Genomic DNA, 27,301 nt, shown 5'->3' with positions numbered 1-27,301 from the left:
AAATTACTATGACTTGCACTGCAATCAATAATGTTTATTTCAGAGTTCTGCAGACTGGAATGTCTTTCAACATAAAATAAATTTTTACACAACCAAACACTTTTTTTTATATCGAACCAGTGTCAAAATACAGCACTTGCGACACAGAGGACAGACACTTTCAGTGCTTGGCAGGCTAGAAACATTAAAACATCTGGAGAGCCACCCAGAACTGCTACTGAATGACCAAACGAATTTTTCTTCCTCACTACCGAGTGAGGTGGCACACTGGTTAGCACAATGGACTCACATTCGGGAGGACGACGGTTCAATCCCGCGTCTGGCCATCCCGATTTAGGTTTTCGATGATTTCCCTAAATCCCTCCAGGCGAATGCTGGGATGGTTCCTTTGGAAGGGACGGCCGACTTCCCTAATCTGATGAGACCGATGACCTCGCTGTTTGGTCTCTTCCCCCAAACAACCCAACCCAACTCTTCCTCACTATTTCTGGATACTGCACAATAGCTAAAAGAAAATACTTAGCTTTGCTCCTACTCCCCCACACACAGTGTGCTGTTAATTTTTATAACACTCCATCCCCAGATACTCTGAAAATTACTGAAACAACCTTGGGTCCATGTTGTGTAGTAAACAGTACTCCAGTAAGAATAGTGGATTGTCAGAATTCTATATGTAACCTGGAACCTATTTAACCCAATGCCAATACTGCATAAATATAACATATAATCTATTAGATATTACAACACCAATGCTTGTATTGTCACTTAATTACTTTTGGTTGCAGATTTTTTGCTTTATAGTATATTAGAAGACACAATTAATGCCTTTGAATTGTAACATAGATAATGGGCTTCTTAGACAAAACTTAGGCTGTGTGAAATACAATTTTGTGAAACATTGACAAAGTATGGAGTATTTTCTCAAGTCTGTGAAAATTATACAATAACTTCATAAAATTATTTTTTTAAAATTTTCAGTGATTACAATTTCTTGTCATATATCTGTAAAAAACCTGTTACTGTTAATGACCTTAGCAACAGAATACTGACTCCTGTACTGAACCACACATAGTAATCTTAGAGAGATGAAGGTTTCATTACCTGTTCAGGCACATCCTAGGCAGCAGCTGGGGATAGAAGGTATTGCGAGACTTCTCCGGCAGAGCCAGGAAAAATTTCCGCACAGCTACACATGCTGCAAGCCGCACCTGCATAAATTTAAAAAGGTCCTTTCAAAATTAGATTTAATGATCACATAGTAGCACTCCAGCTACATTAACAACATAAATCAGCATTAATTAAGATCTCTATAACAAAGTCTTGCCATATTACATAGACAGCAAAAAAGGAGTAAAATTCAATATAAGGGGAACACTGCAATGAATATATGTCAGATGACAGACGTCTGAAAGATACTCAATAACAAAATTGAAAACCACTAACTGAAAACTGTCGTTGTGGGCTTCAGTCCAGAGACTGGTTTAATGCAGCTCTCAATGCTACTCTATCCTGTGCAAGCTGCTTCATCTCCGAATAACTACTGCAACCTACATCCTTCTGAATCTGCTTAGTGTATTCATCTCTTGATCTACCTCTACGACTTTTACCCTCCACGCTGCCCTCCAACACTAAACTGGTGATCGCTTGAAGCCTCAGAATATGTCCTACCAACCGATCACTTCTTCCAGTCAAGTTGTACCACAAACTCCTCTTCTCCCCAATTCTATTCAATACCTCCTCATTAGTTACATGATCTACCCATCTAGTCTTCAGCATTATTCTGTAGCACCACATTTCGAAAGCTTCTATTCTCTTCTTGTCTAAACTATTTATCATCCATGTTTCACTTCCATACATGGCTTCACTCCATACAAATACTTTCACAAAAGACTTCCTGACATTTAAATCTATACTCAATGTTAACAAATTTCTCTTCTTCTGAAACTCTTTCCTTGCCATAGTCAGTCTACATTTTATATCCTCTCTACCTTGACCATCATCAGTTATTTTGCTCCCCAAATAGCAAAACTCATTTAATGCTTTAAGTTTCTGATTTCCTAATCTAATTCCCTCAGCATCACCTGATTTAATTTGACCACATTCCATTATCCTCATTTCGCTTTTGTTGATTTTCATCTAATATCCTTCTTTTAAGACAATGTCATCGGCAGACCCCAAAGTTTTTATTTCCTTTCCATGAATTTTAATTCCTACTCCAAATTTTTCTTTTGTTTCCTTTCCTGCTTGCTCAACATACAGATTGAATAACATCGGGGATTGGTCACTACCATGTCTCCCTCCATTCACAACCACTACTTCCATTTCATGCCCTTCGATTTTTATAACTGCCATCTGGTTTCTATACAAATTGTAAATAGCCTTTCGCTCCCTGTAGTTGACACCTGCCACCTTCAGAACTTGAAAGAGAGTATTCCAGTCAACATAGGTTTGCCTTTCCTTATCCTACCTTCTAAGTTAAGTAGTAGGGTCAGTAACGCCCCAAGTGTTCCAATATTTCTAAAGAATCCAAATTGATATTCTTCGAGGTCAGCTTTTACCAGTTTTTCCATTCATTTGTAAAGAATTTGTATTAGTATTTTGCAACAGTGGCAATGAAAGAACCTGCATTGTATATTGTAGCGAACCATACAAGATTCCGCACCTGCGATCTGAGGGCACAGCTGTACAGCACACTACAGGAGTGGCAAGATGCTAGCACTGACGGAGGCCTCCACTTTCAGAGGCATATGAAATCTCCCCACAGTGCAGTCTACTTGCCAACCAATGGGTTATAGAGTCAGGTCTGGCCAGCCTCGCCATCTGTCATATGTTTACATTCAGCCTACATATCTTGGAGTAGTGGGGCAGCCACTCCATAGCAAGTGTTTTCCTGTTCCATTACTCTTGAAGTAATGAAGGGCCATGTTTGTTATTAAATGTGTGTTTTTGTAGTCAGAACTCACTGGTGATGAGTAGGGTTGTTTTTTGAGTGCTTTGTTGTGTGGTTGCTTTTGTCATTGGGTTGTGAACATTTTCTTATTGTGGCATGGAAGCTCTGCTTCAAACATTGGTGTAGCAACAGACAGAACTTCTTATGGTCACGTGACTGGCTGTGCTGGCATTGCTTTCTCCCCTTCATCTCCAGCTATGTTTTCTCCTCCATTCTCACTGCTTTACGAGGAAGTGGCAGATTAGGAAGCGTATGCACGGCACCGTGGGGCGGTATGTCATGCACAGTTTTTGTCTGCACTCTTTTTGTTGTGTATTTCTCCCACCTTGTGTCAGGTGCTGCAGTAGTTGGCCCCATTACAGGAACTTCCTTCATTGTCTTTTGACAATTTATGCTCACTGTTGTCTTCCTATTATTGCCACCGCAGGCACGTTGTACCCGCTAGGGTTGAATTCTATCAATGCAAGAAAACGTCCCATCAATCTTATCAGCTGTGATTCACCATGCCCTTAGGCACAAGTGTCATTTTGTCACATCAAAGTTAAAAGAGTCATATGTGGATGACATGTTTGAGGATGTTATAATTTGCTCTGCCCCTGATACAGAAGTCCAGCAATGGTCCCTGCAACAAGAAAACCCTTGACAAGGTGCTATCAATTGCTCAGTCCTATGAGGTCTCACATGCCACTGTTTGGCAGCTGGAAGCTGGGTGCACTGCATCTGGGGAAGCCGACGTGTCGGTGGTACTCGCTGGTCGATCCGGTGGCTTTCGTGCAGCACGTAAACAGCGTTTCAGCCACTGCTCCCTGTCGCCATCATGTGCATCTTACTACTCTCTACATGCTAGATCGGTATTTCCCTAGCCTTGGGCTGTCTGTTGTAAGTGTCAATAAAAAGTCCACACTGTGGACAGCACAGAATGCAGTATCAGAGAACATGGACAAATACCCAGGAAGTGTCATTGTCATGACCCACTCCCGATCAGGTGTTCTCTACCTTCTTGTCCACAAGGGTGCTTCCTCCGTATGATCTACTGCATGCGACCACGCCTTTTTCATGCTAAAGGACCACCTCATGTTAGCACTGTGTCTAGTTACTTTTGCTCCAAACAAACCATTGGCTTTGGCTATACACATCTCGCAGTACGGCATGGGGGCAGTCCTCACCCATCAGAATGCAGATGGCTCTGAGCAGCCACTGAAATTTGCATCCAAAACTCTCAGTTCAGCACAGGTCTACTATTCTTAGGTCGAGAAGGACACTCTGGCCATTGTTTATGTGGTCACCAAATATCATGTGTTCTTGTATGGCATCAAATTCCAACTCATTACGGACCACAAACCGTTAGTTTCCTTATTCAGCGCATCTGCCCAGACAACAAATATGGTGGCCCACTGACTGCAGTGTGGGCATTATCCCTCCCCAAATATCACTACGATATCCATTTTCACCCCATTGGGTGCCATGACAGTGCAGCCACCTTATCCAGGGTGCCCGTCGGACTAGAGCCCAAATTTGACAGAGAGAAGCTTGTGTGTTTTCATTTGGATATCACCTCCCACCAAGAAGTAGGTGGCTTTCCTATCACTAGTATCCATATCGCCAAGGCTACAGCATCTGACTCCAGCCTCAAGCAGGTCATCCACCTCATCCAGCTGGCTTGGTCATTTCATCCTCTAGGCCAAGCTTCCTGTCCACTTCCTAACTACTTCATCTCGAGCCATCGTCTCTCAGGCATACACAGGATTCTCCTCCTCTCGACAGATGATGCAGCTCCCAGGTTGGTCACTACCAGGAGTTTATAGTGGGAGGTCCTACACCTGTTTGAATGAAGGTCACTGGGGGCTTTTCCACACCAAAGCCTTGGCTTGCAGACGTGTTTACTGACGCACCAATGCCCGGGAGCTGCAGCATTTGGTTGTTGCATGTCCCCAGTGTACTAGTCAATAGACGGCTCCCATGGTTTTGTTTTTCCCTGACCTCCAGCAACCCAGCCCTGGGAAGGCCTCTATTTACATTTACATTTCTGAATGTGTTGTGGCCGATTGTATTGACAAATTTTCACATTTTCCATATGTAGACTGATGCTCCTTGGCCACTACCGAAGTTACTATTCAGACCCTTGCAAAAATTTTTGCTGTGGAAAGTCTCCCCACTACTCTTGTTGCTGAAAATGGACCTCAGCTCCTATCCCAGTTATTTCATAATTTCTGTGTACGGTAGGGCATTCACCATGTTACTCACCTCCCTTTCTTCACTAGTATAATAGGGAGGCCAAGTGCATGGTTCGCACCTATAAGAGACAGATTAAAAAATATCTGCAGGACTTTGCCACCGAGAAGGGTTTTATTGTTTTTTCTGACGGCCTACCAGATGACTTATATTGGTTCCCACAGCCCTGCCGAGTTTCTCCAAGGGTATCAGTCACCAGTCCTCTGTCCGGGTTCTCACCTGTCATGATGTTCTACTGTACAGCACTTTCCACCATGGACAACAGTCTGGTGAGTGGTTTTGGTTGGCACCCCCACTAGTTACTGGCAACCATTGTGTGTCAGAATGGCCAACATGTCTACACTGTCTGGACGGGAGTTCAGGAGGCCCGGCACCATCAAAATCAGCTCATCTGTCCTGGCTGCATCACAGCCTTCACTAGTATCGCAGTTGCTGAGTGCCACCTATCTGCCTGTGTTCCAGTCTCAGTTTCCACCTGTGTCAGCACTGCCTGACAAACCTACGATGTCTCAGCCTCCGATAGCAGCACTGGTGCCTCCCAGCTGGTGGCGTGTTCCTCACCAGTTCAGTGTCTCCCACGTGGCCTCATCCTACGGCAGAGTCACCTTCACCTTTCCCACTGCCACCAGACATTGAAACGGATCCTGGCTCACAATACCCATCACCACCCTGTCGTCTCACGCTCCAACAGGGTGGCATCAGGGCACTCTTCGCACCGGCCTCTTTTGCCCACATTCCCAGATCTTCATCAACCGGGAGTTGCTCTCCCCTCTCACGTCTGAGCCCTCCACAGATGTGAGCACCATCTCTACATTGCGGCTGCCCACTCTTTGCCTAGGGAATCAGTGACACTGCACCCCCAAGGAGGAGGAGTGTAGTGACACACACGAGATTCGACACCCGCAATCCGGGTGCACAGTTGTACGGCGTGCCACAGATGTCGTAAGACGCTAGCAGTGGCAGAGACCCCCACTCTCAGATGCGAGCACAGCCTCTCAATAGTTCACTCTACCCCCAGCTGACAGCTTTTGGAGTCAGGCCCCGGCACCCTCACCCTCAGTCAAATGTTTACATTCAGCCTATGTGTATCAGACTAGCAGGGCAGCCACTCTGTGACAAGTGTTTTCCTGTTCCAGTACTCTTGAGGTAATGAAGTGTCATGTTCATAACTATAGGTGTGCACTTGTAGTGAGAAAATATATAGGGTGTTACAAAAAGCTACGGCCAAACTTTCAGGGAACATTCCTCACACACAAAGAAAGAAAATATGTTATGTGGATATGTGTCCGGAAACGCTTACTTTCCATGTTAGAGCTAATTTTATTACTTATCTTGAAATCACATTAATCATGGAATGGAAACACACAGCAACAGAATGTACCAGCGTGACATCAAACACTCTGTTTCAGGAAATGTTCAAAATGTCCTCCGTTAGCGAGGATACATGCATCCACCCTCTGTCGCATGTAATTCCTGATGCGCTGATGCAGCCCTGGAGAATGGCATATTGTATCACAGCCATCCACAATACAAGCACGAAGAGTCTCTACATTTGGTACTGGGGTTGTGCAGACAAGAGCTTTCAAATGCCCCCATAAATGAAAGTCAAGAGCGTTGAGGTCAGGAGAGCATGGAGGCCATGGAATTGGCCGCCTCTACCAATCTAATGGTCAACGAATCTGTTGTTGAGAAGCGTACGAATACTTCGTCTGAAATGTGCAGGAGCTCCATCGTGCATGAACCACATGTTGTGTCGTACTTGTAAAGGCACATGTTCTAGCAGCACAGGTAGAGTATCCCGTATGAAATCATGGTAACGTGCTCCATTGAGCGTAGGTGGAAGAAACTAAAATGAGCTCTAACATGGAAATTAAGCGTTTCCGGACACATGTCCACCTAACATCTTTTCTTTATTTGTGTGTGAGGAATGTTTCCTGAAAGTTTGGCCGTACGTTTTTGTAACACCCTGTATATGAAAAGGTCATTCTAAAAGTAAAAACATTGATAATACGAGCCATGCAATTCTTCACCCACCCCTGCTGCCATATCAAAGACCTTCCTAACTGATGGTGCAGGCATGATGCTAACTGTGAGAAGGACTGGTTGTATACAGTTTTTTGTACAATTTTAAAATGCATGATAAAATTAGTGGTCCAGACACGTGTGATGTTCTAGTGTAAAATGGTTTCCGAGTGCAAAAATTTGGTGTATCAAAATTTACACACAGATAACTGAAGTTTATTGAAATGTGATGAATAAAGTTTCATTTCAAAAAGGTGCATCATGTTTAATGCTGGATGAATGAACATTCATGTCGTAGAATGGATAGGTTGACCTTCAGTTGTAACTGAAGAACCCAACAACTGTGGAAAAAATCCAGCAGCCTGTATTGATCTTCTGCTTTCCTGAAATTTCACAATCCGTTCTTTATCAAATAGTTAGTGACAATTCAGGGTATACAGAAGCGTATACAAGATGACAGATGAACACATTTGCATAAATGGGAGCTGTACGGTAAAATAGGGATGAGTTGTTTTTTGACCTGCACTGTTACTGGTGATGAAACCTGAGTTTTGCATAAAAGTCCAGAAATGAAGTGCCATCAATGGAATGACATCCCAAACAAATTTTGAGCATCAAAAAATTATGGTCACAGTGTTTTGGATGTACAAGGGCATCCTACTCACTGACTTTACACCTACAGGAGAGACTAAATTAGAGATATTCGAGCACGCACGGAGGTTTTCTGGCAGTCGTTCTTCCCGCAAACCATACACTAGTGGAACAGGAAAGGGAGGTAATGACAGTGGCACATAAAGTGCCCTCCGCCACACACCATTGGGTGGCTTGCGGAGTATAAACGTAGATGTAGACTAGAACTGCAATGTCCTACCGGCAGACCCTTCGCCACATGCGCCGTGCTGTTCAAAACAAACAATGTGGCCTGGTGTCCAGTGGCGCTGTGGTTCTTTACCATAATGCTCACCCGCATTTGAGTTACCAGTTTAAATGGGAAATTTTTGAGCATACACCTTACATCCAGGACTTGCCCTGAATGATCACCATTTTTGCCCAAATTGAACAACTTTGTGAGCAGAAAGCACTATGGAAATGACAGTTGACTGAAAGAGGATTTGAGTGACTGTGTCAGCAGAAGGCATAGGGAAGCTTTCAATTTTCAATTTATTGCTTGTAACATATAATTTTACATGCATGTGCATTTTCAACTAAGTATAAAGTTTTTACAATTAAATTTTTTTTAGTTTACATTATTTCTTATTATATTGAAATTCATGATAAATTCAAGTTATAGGGGCATTTTTGGATAAGCCACCACTTAACTTCCTTCTTAAAAGTATCCCCTGTCAATATCTTAACTTCATTTGGCAACAAGTTATTAAAAAAAGCTCCTTTGACATAGGGGATTTTTGCTGTTAAAGTTAATCTTCTGTTATAACCATATAAAAATCTTTTCTATGCCTTGTTTCATAGCTATGAATATCCATGTTTCTTTTTGTGATCTTAGTGTCTTTTTTCACTAGCATTATAATTTCTAGTATATACATGGCATAAATTGTAAGAATCTAGTGTCTAATGATTAGGGGTTTGCAATAAGTTCTTGGTTTTACTTTTGCTATGATCCTCAAGACTCACTCCTGCAGTATGAAAACACTTTTCACATTAGTTTGGCATGTCCCATCCCATAATACTAATCCATAATATACAGTCCTTGGGGTTTCAGAATTAAGATACTGTGAATCTTCTTGATACATATAGATTGGGTGATATATTTTTACAGACATAATCAGCTCGCTGCTTCCATGAAAGTCAGTCATCTATGCATAAACCCAAGAATTTACAATCTGTACAGGTTTTTGGTAAAATTTCATCAATCACAGTATTCTGTCTGTTTGTACTACTTGGTTTAAAATGAATAATATTAGTTTTTTCTACGTTTACTTTTAGGTTCTTTCTTTCAAAGTGAGCTCTTGCCTTTTCAGTAAAGTTATGTATCTCTTCAACTAGGCTGGGCTCATTGTCTGCATAGCAGACATCAGATGTATCATCTGCATATGTAATGATCAATTGCTTGCTTATTGACAAGAGAATTTTCATTCACATAGCCTATGAATAGGACTTGACCTGAAATGGAGCCCTGAGGATCACCAAAATGTATATTTCTTATACTTGACCTTGCAAGATCCCTCTCTCCTAAACTGATACTGTCATTACTCAGCTTAGCTGCGAGTCTGTAGAGGGTGGTGTACGTGACGTACAGTATAACAGGTCAGCATTCCCAGCCGGAATTTGCGAGTGTAAGTCGGACCTTCCTTGATCCACCTTGGTGGGTCGTGTCGTCGGATTTCCTCCTACCTGTATGTGGTGCAGCTCTCATAAATGTCGTCCCATGCAGATTCTTCATTGGCGCATTGGATGTCTGTCGGTGGAAGCTAATTATCTCAAATTGCTGTCGATCAACTTTGGGGTATCTGTTTACTCGAAATTAACATTCAGAATGCCATAATATCACTTTTATTCCTATTAGATCAATAATGAAACACTCATGTCACAAACTACTCATAACCGAAAGCATGGCTACCATTGAACAAGACAGGAAGAGTTCTTAACGCTGACTGCACAGTCCATATTTCTAACTAGTTTCGTCACAGTTCATGGATTTCCGATCAAGTTCGTACTTACTAAGATATGCATTTGTTAATGAACAGGTGTGAATTTTAATGAGGCAAAATTATGATAAATAGTTTTAAACATCCAGAGGCTCCTCCTAGTATTCATGTTGTCATAAATGACTTTAATTATTAAATATAAATAAACAAAATCAGTGACTTTGGCGCCAAGATGGCGGTACTTCCTGTCATGTATATTTCCCAGGCTAACGCTTGTTGCTACGGTCCAGCACCGAGCCCCACGCCATTACGTGCGACATATGGTCACTTGTCACCTAGACAGCCAGCGTGGGAAATGCTCTCCGATTCATGGCTGGCTATGGATTACAGCACTTCCTAACTATCGTGAATACATCAATAAGAGACAATAATTTATTAAAACTGGTAAAAATGTTTTCCTCACTTAAGAGGCACCTTACAACCTTCTCCTCTCCACTATTTCTCCATCAGAGTACATAATTTCCATGCAGTGTTGTCTATCCTTTAAATATGTTTCTAGTGATTGCATCAATTTTCCAGTGACACTACTCTTTGCAATTTTTTGATATGAGCATGTCATTATGTATTCTATCAAAAGCCCTCAAGAGGTCCAGGAATACTCCTGCCGACTGGGATTTTTCATTTATTTTTTCAGGTACATGAAGGACAAATTGTACTGCTACTGACATAGTACTTCAACCTCTTCTGACACCATACTGGAAATCACTTAATATGTCAGAATTGTTGTAATGTTCCAAGATTTTTTTTTAAAATTATTATTTTCTCTATCAGTTTGCCGAAAGTTGAGATTAGAGCAATGGGTTTGTAGTTCTGTACATGTTTTACTTCCTCCTTTTTGTGTATTTTTTTCACTACAGACAGTTCAAACTTGTCAGGGAACACATCGCCTTCGAGAACACAGTTTATTAGATGAACTAGTGGTTTCATTAGTTCATGTTTGCATTTCTTCAATAGATATGGGGAAATTTCATCTAATCCTGCTGATTTTTTTGTTTATGAGGTTATCAATAAGCTTCAGAATATCATATGTACTTATTGGGGTAGTGTATTGCAGTTCTGTTTGTTACAGGACTCAAATGAGTGGTGTATATCCTGTTTCATAGAGACATTTTCAACTGTACATATAAAGTAATTATTAAAAATATTTCTGACTGGAAGAGGATCCGAGATATCTTCATTATTCACATTGTACATTATTACTTTTAGCTTCTGTTTCATTGTTTCTCACTTTATTTACAAGTGACCAGCAAGTCTTGGAAATTTTATTTGAACCTCATATCTGTTGGCTGATTCTTTCTGATTTTAATCTCCTGACTTCTTTGCGGTACTTATATTTGTACTGATGTAGAATTCTTTATGTAACTCTTAGCTAATCAAGCTATACATGTTTCCCATTTTTTCTTCTTTTACATTTTTTGTTTTAAAATCTAATGGCACAGATTTTGATTTTGAAGACTGATTTTTCTGGATACTCGCTTATTTTAACGGCATGGCTCTTTTTCTGTGCTCAGTCATAACTTCTGTGAACATGTTCCGCTTATTGCTGACCCCCAATGGTAGTCATAACTAATTTCCATGATTTGTGGCTTAAACTATGTCTTAGTGTAGCAGTGATGTTTGCAGATAATATTCGCCTGTACTCATACATTTTTCTTGGTCTGAATTTGGTATTAATTTTAGCACTAGTGTTTGGCCTAAATGATATGAGAGGTGACCATTTACGACTTCTTTTGTGATGCGGTCAAAATATGTGATAACATGATCAATTGAACTACTATGTGTGTTAGCTATTCTGATGGGTTGTCCAACAAGATCTTTAGCCACATAAGACAGGAAACAATTTGTACAACGTTTGCTTCCCTGACCGTCATGTGAAGTGTCGACATTCAGATCTCCCAGTACGACAAGATTTACACTTCTACAGCCTGACAATTCATTTAAAAATCCATCAAGTGATTTCAGAAAAGCATAAAAGTTTCCACAGGGAAATCTATATACACCTATGACATAAAAAGGAACAGTGCAAAATGTGATTTCAAGAACTGTAATTTCAAAATCTTTGTCAACACAGAAATTGTTTCCCCATAGCACTTTTTCCGTGGTGGTTATGAACTTAAATTTTCTTGAGTAGATGGCAACACCACCACCTTCATTGTGTGTTCTGCAGTAGAACGTAGCTAGGTTGTAGCCCTCTAATTTGCAATATTGAATGTTGCCCATTGTTTTCTGGTATTCTGTAACTATTACTACATATGAAGGTAGTCCTGTGATAATGATTCAAAAGCATCTCTTTACTAAACCCTGTACATTATAATGCAAAAGTGATAAAATATTCTCATGTCGATTGACGTCTGTTTGAGGCACGTATGAAACATACACACTTGCATTTGGTGTTGCGCTAGTAGAAGGTTTTGTTGTCTTAAAAAGAAACAACGCTCTTGTCCTGCCGATGTATCGTTTTATTACTCACCTGGCATTTCATGGTTGATCCTCCCAAGTATTCGTTATTTTTGTTCTTGAGAGGGGTGGCCTCTGTAGCACAACACTGCACATTCAATTTGCTGTTCACTACTTCGTGGATCCATTTTATAACTAAATCCTTCCCTAGTCTGCTGTGATGTAAGTCATGGGATGTGTGGAGTCTTCTTCCTATGCAGCTTAAGTCCACAAATGTAACATTTTTGAGTCTTGTGTATATATTTAGGACCTATTTATTTGCACTTCACACTTCTTTATTTACAATGACCAGATTGGCAAATCAAGTCGATGTGGAACAGAGAAGATGATAACATTTGAGCTTCTCAGCTCATGTAGCCTCCTTTTAAGTGAGATTACTAGGTCTTTCGTTTTGTTTTTTGCTACATCATTTGTTCCTCCTAAGACCACAAAAAAGTCGTTATTTGTTGTTGCTGTTTTCATGTCATGGTTCATGGAAGTCACTGCCTGAAATCTTGTGCCTGGTTCCACTGTGCTAGTTATTTTGTGACTGCTTCTAGATTGAAATTCGGCTGCTATGTTCTGTCCTTGAGTATCTTGCAATAGGTTTATTTTACACGTTTTTGCTGGTTGATGATAACTGTTCTTAGGCCTATCGGTACTTGGATGTTGTATGGTGGCATTGTTTGTTTTGTCTTTTTTGTTCATATTAGTCGATAATCCATATTGAGAAACACTTGATTTTGATTCACTATACTCAAGGCTGAATTGTTTTTTTCCTGTGGGTGAAAGAGAGACTGTCATTCTACATCTACATCTACATTTATACTCCGCAAGCCACCCAACGGTGTGTGGCAGAGGGCACTTTATGTGCCACTGTCATTACCTCCCTTTCCTGTTCCAGTTGCGTATGGTTCGCGGGAAGGACGACTGCTGGAAAGCCTCCGCGCGCGCTCAAATCTCTCTAATTTTACATTCGTGATCTCCTCGGAAGGTATAAGTAGGGGGAAGCAATATATTTGATACCTCATCCAGAAACGCACCCTCTCGAAACCTGGACAGCAAGCTACACTGCGATGCGGAGCGCCTCTCTTGCAGAGTCTGCCACTTGAGTTTGCTAAACATCTCCGTAATGCTACCACGCTTACCAAATAACCCTGTGACAAAACACACCGCTCTATCTCCTCTGTCAACCCGACCTGGTATGGATCCCACACTGATGAGCAATACTCAAGTATAGGTTGAACGAGTGTTTTGTAAGCTGCCTCCATTGTTGATGGACTACATTTTCTAAGGACTCTCCCAATTAATCTCAACCTGGCACCCACCTTACCAACAATTAATTTTATATGATCATTCCACTTCAAATCATTCCGTACACATACTCCCAGATATTTTACAGAAGTAACTGCTACCAGTGTTTGTTCTGCTATCATATAATCATACAATAAAGGATCCTTCTTTCTATGTATTCGCAATATATTACATTTGTCTATGTCAAGGGTCAGTTGCCACTCCCTGCATCAAATGCCTATCCGCTGCAGATCTTCCTGCATTTCGCTGCAATTTTCTAATGCTGCAACTTCTCTGTGTACTACAGCATCATCCGTGAAAAGCTGACACTATCTACTAGGTAATTTACATATATTGTGAAAAGCAATGGTCCCATAACACTCCCTGTGGCACGCCAGAGGTTACTTTAATGTCTGTAGATGTCTGTCCATTGAGAACAGCATGCTGTGTTCTGTTTGCTAAAAACTCTTCAATCCAGCCACACAGCTGGTCTGATATTACGTAGGCTCTTACTTTGTTTATCAGGCAACAGTGCAGAACTGTATCGAACGCCTTCTGGAAGTCAAGGAAAATGGCATCTACCTGGGAGCCTGTATCTAATATTTTCTGGGTCTCATGAACAAATAAAGTGAGTTGGGTCTCACACGATCGCTGTTTCCAGAATCCATGTTGATTCCTACAGAGAAGATTATGGGTTTCCAGAAATGACACGATACGCGAACAAAAAACATGTTCTAAAATTCTACAACAGATCGATGTCAGAGGTATAGGCCTATAGTTTTGCACATCTGCTCGACAACCCTTCTTGAAGACTGGGACTACCTGTGCTCTTTTCCACTCATTTGGAAACTTCCGTTCCTGTAGAGACTTGCGGTACACGGCTGTTAGAAGGGGGGCAAGTTCTTTCGCATACTCTGTGTAGAATTGAATTGGTATCCCGTCAGGTCCAGTGGACTTTCCTCTGTTGAGTGATTTCAGTTGCTTTTCTATTCCTTGTACACTTATTTCGATGTCAGCCATTTTTTCATTCGTGCGAGGATTTAGAGAAGGAACTGCAGTGCGGTCTTCCTCTGTGAAGCAGCTTTGGAAAAAGGTGTTTAGTATTTCAGCTTTACGCGTGTCATCCTCTGTTTCAATACCATCATCATCCCTGTGTTTCTGATGTCCTTTTTCTTTCCATGTGGTTTGACATAGCTCGTTGAGGTATCACTGTCTACAGTTGAAAGCTCATGGAGGCCTGTGACAAATCTTTAAATTTGGTTGAAAACTATGTGGAAAAATAGCTAAGGTATAAAAATGTGTGAAATAAATTTTGTTTCATTGTCTTGAATAAAAATGTCTGAAGAAACAAATGTTCTTTACTCTGTTGTTGGAGAACAACTGATGGAAACATGCACTGCACCCAAGAAACACACTAGTGTTGGAGGGTAGGGGCGGATGTTCACTCGGGCTTCTGTGGGACCCGTGCTACTAATCGAAGGCATCATGACAGCTGTGGCTAAATGAACACTACTGCGGACAACATGCTCAACATCCTCCCCGATGGCGACGGAATCTTCCAGCAGGATAACTGTCTGTGCCATAAGGCCAGGATTGAGCTACAGTGGTTTGAGCAGCATGACAGTGAACTTGTGTTATTGACTAGGGCCACTACAGTCACCTGACATTAGCACAATAGCACAAAACTGGGACAGTAAAAAGTGCCAGCTCCTTGCCCACAAATGGGTGGCCCATAATTTAAGGAAACTGCTCGACCTGTGCAAGGAAATCTGGTCCCACATACCCCCGGAAATCTGCCGAGGACTTGTGGAATTCATGCCATGCAGAAATGCTCCTGTATTGTGTTCCAGTTTTTCAGCAAATGGACAAAATGTTTTAGCTTATCAGTGTGTAATTCATGAATTATGTGTTAAAAATAATGTTTTGTGACAAAAAAATGATGTGCAATCAGTAATTTCTTTAAGTTTGTCATTATGTCCCAATATACACTGTATACACTGACACCCACTGCCAAGATGATGTCCTACTTCGGTACAATGCAAGTACAAACACATTTTGTGTTTTTTCAGTGCAGCCTGACATAATAATTATATAGGTAAGCTTGCAGTTCATACAATGTTGCACCCATTTAAGGAATCTGCCACCAACTCAGTCTTTGCCTATGGCCAGCAGGCAGTACTGTTATTACCTGACTCCAGGTGTCCTCCAGACCCTTTGCCAGGTGCCCACACAGCTCGTGCCCCACTGCAAACACAGGGTTCATGTCCTCCCGCTCAAATTCTGATTCACCATCTGCAACACAATTCACGTTGTGGTAGCCAATGCCCTATGTGTATGTCTTATGATAGATCTAATTCTAATTTCTACTGCATAAATGGAAAATGAGTAGTAGTTGTCAACTATGCCACAAACAAATTAGTGATTTAAGATATCCCAGCACAACATTACGTCAATGGCCAAAGCCGACAAGTCAAATCGAACACTCCTCTTGAGCCATAATTTTTATTATTTTATTGTATATTTACATTCATATTTACATCTGTATCATATATTAACCACGGTTTAACACTATTTGAAGCAATTTATGACTTACAATCCTATACAAACTGCAACTTTGTGCATACGTGCTCCCATTCTGTCATCTGAGTAACCAAAATCCAAAAAGAAAATGCTTTAACCTTTAAATGCTAATTTTGTGTAAAATACTCAGAATGTTTTAATCAAATGAACTAGAATTTACTATAAAATTATGCAGTCAGATGTTGAAAATACAAACATTTAGTATTTGTCACTGTTCAGGGTGATTTTAAAGACAATATTTTGTACAAAACAATATAACTTTAACATTTCAGATGCTACAATTGAACAGCACTGAAATACTTTATTTTTATCTTTGATGTTTTTATACATTAATGTTAATTGTTAAAATTAAACATTTTACAAAATTTAGTACAGGAAAACTTAGTTCCTAACAAAAATATATTTTTAAAATTTAATAATCATTTTTGCAGAATATTTTGTCATATTTAAGATGTTTTAAAACTATGTTTCTTTATTATAAATCACGATAAATTAAAATTGCAACAAGATGAAAGTATTCACCAATTGTTGTTTATCTGAATCGGTGCACAATCTAGTTCAGAAGTTTGTAAAATAGACGTAGTTGTTTGAGGCAAAGGTGTTAGCTGTTATGGAAGTGGTTCAAAAAGTTGAGAATACATGGAAAATTCATTGAATCTGGCTGTCAAAATTATTTTAAAAGTAACCTGTTCCACATGATGTATGCAAAGTAATTAAAATCCAGGACTTTTTCCACAAGAATACGGTTTAGCCACAATCAACAACTGCTGATAGCATTGATTCTTCAAGCTAAGTATTAAATACATATCATTTCCTGCTTTTAAATAACTTTAAAGGTATTAGAAGTAAATCAATTTATTGGAGTGAACTGCAATTGTAAATAAATTTTTGTATCAATTTTTGTCAGCACTGAGAGCAGGTATGTTACACACATCACTTCAACATTTACAGTCAGCAAGACACCCACTCAAAACGGCACATGCTTTGCTGCAGAATGAAAGATTCAATCTGGTAATCACCCAGGTTGTGGCTAAAGCCATCCTCATACACGGAGTGAAAGAGAATGTGGATATGGAACTGGACAAGTTTTGAGACAGGATTTCATGCGGCAGAGCATTTTCAAATGTGAAAGGCAGAATCAGAGGAATGCAGACAGCGAGATGTGAAACAGATTTCTATGTCGTAAGCAGAGTGTAAGAGATGCCATATCAGATTACATCATTTCCAGTTATATTTGATGTATTTTATATTAAAATTTTTGTGCTATGCTGTTTCTAAACATCAGCACATTAAGTGCCTCTCAAAAACATATTTTTCGTACATTTTTTACACTAAAGTGACATATCAGTGGTTAAGGCTTTTTGTATGACATATGCTATCTAACTGTGACATTTCAAATAATTGTAACATTGAAGATTTATTAGTAATATATCATTTTTTATATGATTTGTTATAATCAAATGTCAGGTAATAATGTACTGGATGTGTAAGCCTTAAGGATATTGTAAGATCAAAGACACTGACTCAAGTAACATCTGTCAACTGTGGTGTAGTAGACAGACAGTTGGACTATGAACTAAAGAGTCATGGGTTTGAATCATGCTTTCTGTAATCTCTTTTATTTGTCTTTATATTTTCTAAAAGACTCTTGGGCTTTCTCGCTTAACACAAGAATGTTCTGGAATTTTCACTGTCACATATTAATAAGAGCACTTTACATTCAGAAATGAGTTTGTTTGATTTAGTTAACATACCAGGAAGATACACCATTGAATTACAAGGTTACTGTCTATGTTGCCAGATGATTCCCTTACAATTTAGTAATGAGTATACAGCAGACAGTAAAACGTGACTAACATAAAGAGTGGGAAACAATTGTGAGTTTCAATAGAACTGACATAATTATTTTATGCATGTCTGTTATCAAGTGTTTGGTGTGCTCCACATACTGCTGACAACTGCCATTGAAGAGCATTGTGATCACAGCTCACAATGAGGATCACATTCTGCATGAGGACTGCTTGAGCCATTTCTCTGCAACATTCTTTCTTCCAGAAGCATTAGCCCTAAAAGGCATGCATGAGAGCTTCTGTGAGGTTTGAAAAGTAGGAGAGAAGTAGATGGCATAATGAGGGCAGGTCATAAGACATGCCGGAAACACAAGGTTCTGAGTTTGAGTAACGGTCAGATACACAGGGGAGGTGGATGTGCTCCATATATTCTTATCAATGACTGGCACTTGCAAAGGAAAATCATATAATAGAGGAGAGCACAAATATTGTGGGGATCCATTGTTTTACTTGCATGTGGAGAACCATGCCAAGGGAAACGTGTCTTCAACAAGGGACAGCAATTGCAGTAACTTTGTGAGAGGAAGCACCTCTGCAGATGTAAATACAGAAGCTCTCAGCATTGCTGGCCTACTTTGTAGAGGTGCAAAGTCCCCAGAAAATACATATTTTTGACAATAGTAATTATGATGTTGATCAGGCATATGAAATGTTACATTTACACTCTTTCTTTGGATAAATCTCTATGTAGAGGGTTCACATTGAACGTTAAGATCTGACAGAAGTATTACGTTACCCAGTTAGCATTGTATATGTTGAGGGATAATATTTGGCTTATAAATATGGAAGGTCAAGAGAAGTTTGAGAAGTAGTACTGAATTTCCTTACAGCAATAACCACACAAGGAGGAGACAAAGTCTGTCACGGCCGCGTGCAAAGCCAAGGTCGAGCGATTAAAAGGTACCCTCATATGGCAAGAGATGGAAACACATTATGCACCCAGCAATACGATAGTGTCCCAGGTGTTATGGTGTGGGGAGGCATACTTTGCATGAGTGTACTGAACTCCACATCTCTGCACGCAGTACACTCACTGGCTAACATTATTGTGACACTGTACTCCTTCCCCAAGTGCATCTTTTAGGGTGTGCATTTGACCCCAAATTCATTTTTATGGATGACAAAGCGTGACTGCCCAGAATGCCACAGGTGGAGGAGCTCTCAGAACAAGAGGGTATTCAGTGAATGGACTGGTCTGCTTGTTCACCCTCCCCCCCCCCCCCCCTCCTGCCCCAACTACTTAAATTCCACAATAACTCCTCATTAACCTTACGGCCAACATGGGAGCACATTGAAGATTATGCAATTCATCCGTGATGGACACGAACCAAATTAAGAATAATGTTGCGCCTTCTATAATGTCCAAAGGACCATCAGAAATCATACCGAATTCAGTGCAATTATTGTCATGAATAAATGTGTCATTTCTGTTTGTGTCATTGTGTATTTATTCCACGTATCTTCCACACTACACTGTAGCAGTTCTTTCTATAACTGCACTACACTGTAGCAGTTCTTTCTATAACTGCACTACACTGTAGCAGTTCTTTCTATATATTGTCTACATTTCATCGAGCTATATTACTTGTTGACTCATTATGCAAAAGTTAGTTTTGTCCTTAAGTTTTGAACACCAATTTATACAGGGTGAAGCGAAATTCGTGCACTTGGCCTTCACAGTGCGACTCCTCACATGACAGCGATAAAAAATTTTCTCTCACAAAATTTCGTCTGGAGAGTACATACGGCAGAAAAAGGAAGTTTAAGAGTGGCAATCTGGCAGCACTGTAACAACTCATATGGTAACTAATACTAACAAAGAGATAGAGGGGCTGGCCAGTACTTACCTCAGCTCAGTACAGCCGATAGATACACACAAAACAGAACTGAAAATTTACATTCCTAGCTTTCGGAACTTTGTTCCTTCATCAGGGAGGAGAGAAGGGAAAAAAGGGAAGAAGGGAAAGTGGATTCAGTTACTCACAACACAGGTTATGAAGCAACAGGGAAAGGTAAACAGGGAGGGTAGCAAGGATGGAGGCATGGTTGTCAGAGGGAAACCAAAGATATTCTACTGTAAGTACTGTGCCAGCTTCAAACCAAAGAGGATGCATACAGAAGTAAAGAGGTATATAGTATAAAGATAAACACAACTATGTAGGATGAAAAGATGCGTGAATGGCTAAAGAGGAAAGGGAAAGAGGAGAAGACTGAAGAGTGAATGGGAGTGAGGTTGTTTAACGTAGGTTCAGTCGAGGGGGATGGCGGGATGAAAGGATGTGTTGGAGTGCAAGTTCCCATCTCCGCAGTTCAGAGGGACTGGTGTTGGGTGGGAGAAGCCAAATGGCACATACGGTGTAGCAGGTTCCTAGGTCCCTAGAATTATGCTGGAGGGCATGCTCCACTACTGGGTATTGGGCATCTCCTAGGCGGACAGTTCGTCTGTGTCCGTTCATGCGCTCAGCCAGTTTGGTTGTTGTCATGCCGATGTAAAAGGCTGTGCAGTGCAGGCATGTCAGTTGATAAATGACATGTGTAGTTTCACACATAGCCCTGCCTTGAATTGTGTATGTTTTACCAGTAGCGGGGCTGGAGTAGGTGGTTGTGGGGGGATGCATGGGGCAGGTTTTGCAGCGGGGTCGGTTACAGGGGTAGGAACCACTGGGTAGAGAAGGTAGTCTGGGAATATTGTAGGGTTTAACAAGGATGTTACGGAGGTTAGGGGGGCGACGAAAGGCAACTCTGGGTGGTGTGGGGAGAATTTTGTCAAGGGATGATCTCATTTCAGGGGTTGACTTGAGAAAGTCATATCCCTGGTGGAGTAATTTGTTGATGTTTTCGAGGCCAGGATAATATTGGGTGACAAGGGGGATGCTTCTGTGTGGTCTGGGGGTAGGAACATTGTTGTTGGACGGGGAGGAATGTATTGCTCGGGAAATCTGTTTGTGGACAAGGTCTGCAGGATAGTTGCGGGAGAGGAAAGCACTGGTCAGGTTATTGGTGTAGTTGTTGAGGGATTCGTCACTGGAGCAGATACGTTTGCCACGAATACCTAGGCTGTAGGGAAGGGAGCGTTTGATGTGGAAAGGATGGCAGCTATCAAAGTGAAGGTACTGTTGTTTGTTTGTGGGTTTGATATGGACAGAGGTGTGGATGTGAGCTTCAACAAGATGAAGGTCAACATCCAGGAAGGTGGCTTGGGTTTTGGAGAAGGACCAGGTGAAATTCAGATTCGAAAAGGAGTTGAGGTTATGGAGGAAATTAAGGAGTGTTTCTTCACCATGAGTCCAGACCACAAAGATGTCATCTATAAACCTATACCAGGCCAGGGGAAGCAGCTGTTGGGTCTTCAGGAAAGCCTCCTCCATGCGGCCCATGAAGAGGTTGGCATAGGAGGGAGCCATCCTGGTTCCCATGGCCGTTCCCCTGATTTGTTTGTAGGTCTGGCCTTCAAAAGTGAAGTAATTATGGGTGAGGATGAAGTTGGTAAGTGTGATAAGGAACGAGGTTTTTGGAAGATCTTCGGGTGGGCGTTGGGAGAGGTAGTGCTCAAGGGCAGAGAGACCATGGGTATGTGGGATGTTTGTGTAAAGGGATGTAGCATCTATGGTGACAAGAAAGGTTTCAGGTGGGAGAGGAGTGGGAATGGATTTGAGGCGTTCTAGGAAGTGGTTTGTGTCTTTGATGTAGGATGGGAGTCTGCGGGTGATAGGTTGTAGGTGCTGGTCTACCAGAGCTGAGATACGTTTGGTTGGGGATTTGAAGCCTGCTACAATGGGACGGCCAGGATGGTTCTCTTTGTGGATTTTGGGTAATAGGTAGAAGGTAGGGGTATGTGGCTCAGGTGGAGTGAGTAAGTCTATGGAAGCCGTTGTGAGGCCTTGTGAGGGACCTTGGATTTTTAGGATTTTTTGCAGCTCAGTCTGGATGGAGGGAATGGGATCCTGGGTAACAGCTTTGTAGGTTGAGGTGTCAGAGAGTTGACGCAGTCCTTCTGCCACATACTCCACACGGTCAAGTACGACAGTTGTGGAGCCTTTATCCGCCGGGACAATAGAGCGGTCTATTTTCAGCTGCTTAATGGCACGGGATCGCGCGTGCCGCAAAAAAGATCGCGCGTGCCACAAAAAAGATCGCGGGTGGGGCAGAAATGTCCCAAAAAAATTTTTCTTGTGGCAGAGAAAGATAGCCAATGGCACAAAAATATCGCCAGCAACAAGAAATCGACGGAAATGGATGATACTGGTAGGTGTGGAAGAGATTGTTGGCAGTGATTGTTGGCTGGGAAACAGCGAATAACGAATGTTAAAACTATGGAATGTTGAATAAATAAATCAATAAATAAAAAAGAGAAGAGGACTATAAACGGAACAAGATAATAGGAGGAAGATGAAACTAGCACAGTTGGTGACGAAAATATTTATTTATGTATATATAAAACACTGAAGAAGAGAAAGTGTTAAGATGTCAGACGTAAGTGATAGCTAACAAAAGGGACAAAACAATGAAGGATGTGGACCATATAGGTGATCTAAATGATTAATGGAAAATCTCATATAAGATGTGAAACAAATACTAACAAAGAGATAGAGGGGCTGTCTAGAACAGTTCCGACTGCCTTCTCAAAGGGATCCTCCTCCCCTCCCCCAAAACCATCCCTTGCAGACATTTCAGGAATTCCTCACATTCAGTGTTGCCTCCCAGTCCTTCTTGAAGAACATCCCGACAACCACCAACATCACCCCAGCTGAATCCCGTGCCATTAAGCAGCTGAAAATAGACCGCTCTATTGTCCCGGCGGATAAAGGCTCCACAACTGTCGTACTTGACCGTGTGGAGTATGTGGCAGAAGGACTGCGTCAACTCTCTGACACCTCAACCTACAAAGCTGTTACCCAGGATCCCATTCCCTCCATCCAGACTGAGCTGCAAAAAATCCTAAAAATCCAAGGTCCCTCACAAGGCCTCACAACGGCTTCCATAGACTTACTCACTCCACCTGAGCCACGTACCCCTACCTTCTACCTATTACCCAAAATCCACAAAGAGAACCATCCTGGCCGTCCCATTGTAGCAGGCTTCAAATCCCCAACCAAACGTATCTCAGCTCTGGTAGACCAGCACCTACAACCTATCACCCGCAGACTCCCATCCTACATCAAAGACACAAACCACTTCCTAGAACGCCTCAAATCCATTCCCACTCCTCTCCCACCTGAATCCTTTCTTGTCACCATAGATGCTACATCCCTTTACACAAACATCCCACATACCCATGGTCTCTCTGCCCTTGGGCACTACCTCTCCCAACGCCCACCCGAAGATCTTCCAAAAACCTCGTTCCTTATCACACTTACCAACTTCATCCTCGCCCATAATTACTTCACTTTTGAAGGCCAGACCTACAAACAAATCAGGGGAACGGCCATGGGAACCAGGATGGCTCCCTCCTATGCCAACCTCTTCATGGGCCGCATGGAGGAGGCTTTCCTGAAGACCCAACAGCTGCTTCCCCTGGCCTGGTATAGGTTTATAGATGACATCTTTGTGGTCTGGACTCATGGTGAAGAAACACTCCTTAATTTCCTCCATAACCTCAACTCCTTTTCGAATCTGAATTTCACCTGGTCCTTCTCCAAAACCCAAGCCACCTTCCTGGATGTTGACCTTCATCTTGTTGAAGCTCACATCCACACCTCTGTCCATATCAAACCCACAAACAAACAACAGTACCTTCACTTTGATAGCTGCCATCCTTTCCACATCAAACGCTCCCTTCCCTACAGCCTAGGTATTCGTGGCAAACGTATCTGCTCCAGTGACGAATCCCTCAACAACTACACCAATAACCTGACCAGTGCTTTCCTCTCCCGCAACTATCCTGCAGACCTTGTCCACAAACGGATTTCCCGAGCAATACATTCCTCCCCGTCCAACAACAATGTTCCTACCCCCAGACCACACAGAAGCATCCCCCTTGTCACCCAATATTATCCTGGCCTCGAAAACATCAACAAATTACCCCACCAGGGATATGACTTTCTCAAGTCAACCCCTGAAATGAGATCATCCCTTGACAAAATTCTCCCCACACCACCCAGAGTTGCCTTTCGTCGCCCCCCTAACCTCCGTAACATCCTTGTTAAACCCTACAATATTCCCAGACTACCTTCTCTACCCAGCGGTTCCTACCCCTGTAACCGACCCCGCTGCAAAACCTGCCCCATGCATCCCCCCACAACCACCTACTCCAGCCCCGCTACTGGTAAAACATACACAATTCAAGGCAGGGCTACGTGTGAAACTACACATGTCATTTATCAACTGACATGCCTGCACTGCACAGCCTTTTACATCGGCATGACAACAACCAAACTGGTTGAGCGCATGAACGGACACAGACGAACTGTCCGCCTAGGAGATGCCCAATACCCAGTAGCGGAGCATGCCCTCCAGCATAATTCTAGGGACCTAGGAACCTGCTACACCGTATGTGCCATTTGGCTTCTCCCACCCAACACCAGTCCCTCTGAACTGCGGAGATGGGAACTTGCACTCCAACACATCCTTTCATCCCGCCATCCCCCTCGACTGAACCTACGTTAAACAACCTCACTCCCATTCACTCTTCAGTCTTCTCCTCTTTCCCTTTCCTCTTTAGCCATTCACGCATCTTTTCATCCTACATAGTTGTGTTTATCTTTATACTATATACCTCTTTACTTCTGTATGCATCCTCTTTGGTTTGAAGCTGGCACAGTACTTACAGTAGAATATCTTTGGTTTCCCTCTGACAACCATGCCTCCATCCTTGCTACCCTCCCTGTTTACCTTTCCCTGTTGCTTCATAACCTGTGTTGTGAGTAACTGAATCCACTTTCCCTTCTTCCCTTTTTTCCCCTCTCTCCTCCCTGATGAAGGAACAAAGTTCCGAAAGCGAGGAATGTAAATTTTCAGTTCTGTTTTATGTGTATCTATCGGCTGTACTGAGCTGAGGTAAGTACTGGCAAGCCCCTCTATCTCTTTGTTTGTATTTGTTTCACATCTTATATGAGATTTTCCATTAATCATTTAGATCACCCATATGGTAACTAACTCTGACAGCACATTTTAATCGTGCTGTACACTTGGCGCAGTGGATAGAGTTTCAGGTTAGCATGCAGGAGGTCGAGGGTTCAATACTGGGTTGGGGGTGCATTTTTTTATTTGCTAATTTCATTCTGACGTTTCATACTGTAACATACACCATTTCTTAAGTCATACGTATCCTAAATTTACAACATTTTGTAATGCTGAATGCAACAAATGCATAGTTAGACAAATAAGAAATAGACAGTTGAAACAATTAATGGTACTAAGGTGATAACATATACAAATAGTAACCGAGTTTGGACATTATTTGCAAAGCACATTGTTAGTCCTACTGGTAACGTAAGGCCCTAACGAAATGTAATGACCTGAATGAGGCATGAGGAACAGTTGGTACTAATCTATGTGACCATTAGAGGAGGGTACAAAGAAAACAGGTTTTGCTTCTAGTAGAGGAACTGGTGTGAATAACTTTGGGCCCAGGACGTGGAAAGGGCACCTTTCAAAGCTGACCAATCTTCCATTTCTGCAATTGTCATATGTAAGTGCAAATGTTTTCCAGAGGACGTGCTGCAATCGCTGTTGACAATTAAGATGCCAGATACTGTACCACTTGGACAACATTTATCAAATAAAAAACATATGCTTGAACCCAGGATCGAACCCTCAACCTCCTGCATGCTAACCCAAATCTCTATCCACTGCACTAATTGTACAGCACAACTACTATGTGTTGACAGAGGTAGTTACTATACATGTGGTTGCAGTGTTGCCAGATTGCCACTCTTTAACATCCTTTTTCTGCCAGATGTACTCGCCGGATGAAATTTTGTGAGACAGACATTGTTTTATCACTGGTATGTGAGGAGTCACGCTACAAAGCCCGAGTGACCTGAAAATGCGATCCAGAAACAGTCTCTCTTATAGAAACCTAGACATACTTGCAATAAATAGAGGAATACATTATCATAACACACAAACAAATAAACAACATTTGTGTAGTGAGTCATACGTTGAGCAGAGGTCACGATGGGTTGAAAAATACAGATAGGCTTCTCTTCGACAAACTACATCTATCTATTAGAAACAAAACCAATACTTTTACGAATAATGTAAAGGAAACGGTAATAAAATTCACTTTTTTTCTATTGATGAGTACTACATCTTCCATTGAAAATAAGGGGGTGATCAACAAGTTTCCATCTGAAGGCTGCACAGAACAGAATCTGTATGCCAATCAGGCAAAATTACACGAGCACTGAGAAAATCATCCCACCAAAGCACAAAGTTGAAAATACATACTTGTTAAAACACGGTGTCATCCTACATGAAGAAGTCTGTAACTGCTTGCTGCACATACTTATCTGACAGGAACCATTGACCCTTCTTCAAGGACTTTTTTTTTTTTTAAGGGACCGAAGGTGTGATAATAGTTTGGGGGGAGATCAGGATTGTACAGCGGGTGCTCGAGTGTCTCCCACTTGAGTTGGTGTAAGTTCTGCATTACAAAAGTTGTGGTATGAAGATGTGCAAGCAACAGCACCCCATGTTGCAGTTATCCCATATGTTTTGCCTTAATTGTACACCATAATTTCTCCAGCACTGTGCAGTACTGTTCCCCAGTGATGGAGACACCAGGTTGCTGTATGTAATGGATGGAGCTGGCCACTCAGATCGACTGGTGTCCTGTGTCGAATTGCAAACAGCATGGAAGCTGGTGCATAATTTGATAGACATGCTGCCCTATAAACGTTTTTGATTCTCTGATGGATGTCCATTTGTGTTTGTCCTTCAACACCCAAGAAGCATTTGGTAATAAAATCACCATAGCTCCAGCTTCTGCATCTACCACACACACAACAGAAAGACAAGCATGCCACACTAATTCCTTGTCTACATGTTGGTACTTATACACTTGCATCAGAGTCACACTATGTTGCATGCATGCTACAGCAATGCCCTTACACAGAATCCTTTTGACGGTCCCTTATATGTGACACCATTCTCTCACCCCCACAAAATAATGTCAAAAGATTGGAGTTTGAGATATTTACAGCATCTGCTGTAAAATATTTTTTCCTCTGGGATACATGTACTGACTATTCTGTTATGTTCACTTCACAATGAATCACTTTACAACATTACTAGAACAAGAAAAGGTTTTTATATCCCAAGGGTCTGTA

The 27,301-nt window shown here is 41.6% G+C and overlaps 1 protein-coding gene across 1 annotated transcript in view; it reads right to left on the bottom strand.

The window, feature by feature from the left end:
- Nucleotides 1-27,301, bottom strand: part of LOC124717135 — a 146,587-nt gene that overhangs the window by 51,011 nt on the left and 68,275 nt on the right. The window contains exons 5-6 of the mRNA XM_047243875.1: nt 15,788-15,891; nt 1,102-1,208 (exon numbers count right to left, since the gene is read on the bottom strand). Of these exons, the coding sequence (XP_047099831.1) occupies nt 1,102-1,208; nt 15,788-15,891 (211 nt within the window). The remainder of the gene's footprint in view (nt 1-1,101; nt 1,209-15,787; nt 15,892-27,301) is intronic.

Source organism: Schistocerca piceifrons, chromosome 9 (assembly GCF_021461385.2).
Source record: "Schistocerca piceifrons isolate TAMUIC-IGC-003096 chromosome 9, iqSchPice1.1, whole genome shotgun sequence".
Lineage (NCBI taxonomy): Eukaryota > Metazoa > Arthropoda > Insecta > Orthoptera > Acrididae > Schistocerca > Schistocerca piceifrons.
This window is presented reverse-complemented; position numbering and strand designations above follow the sequence as displayed.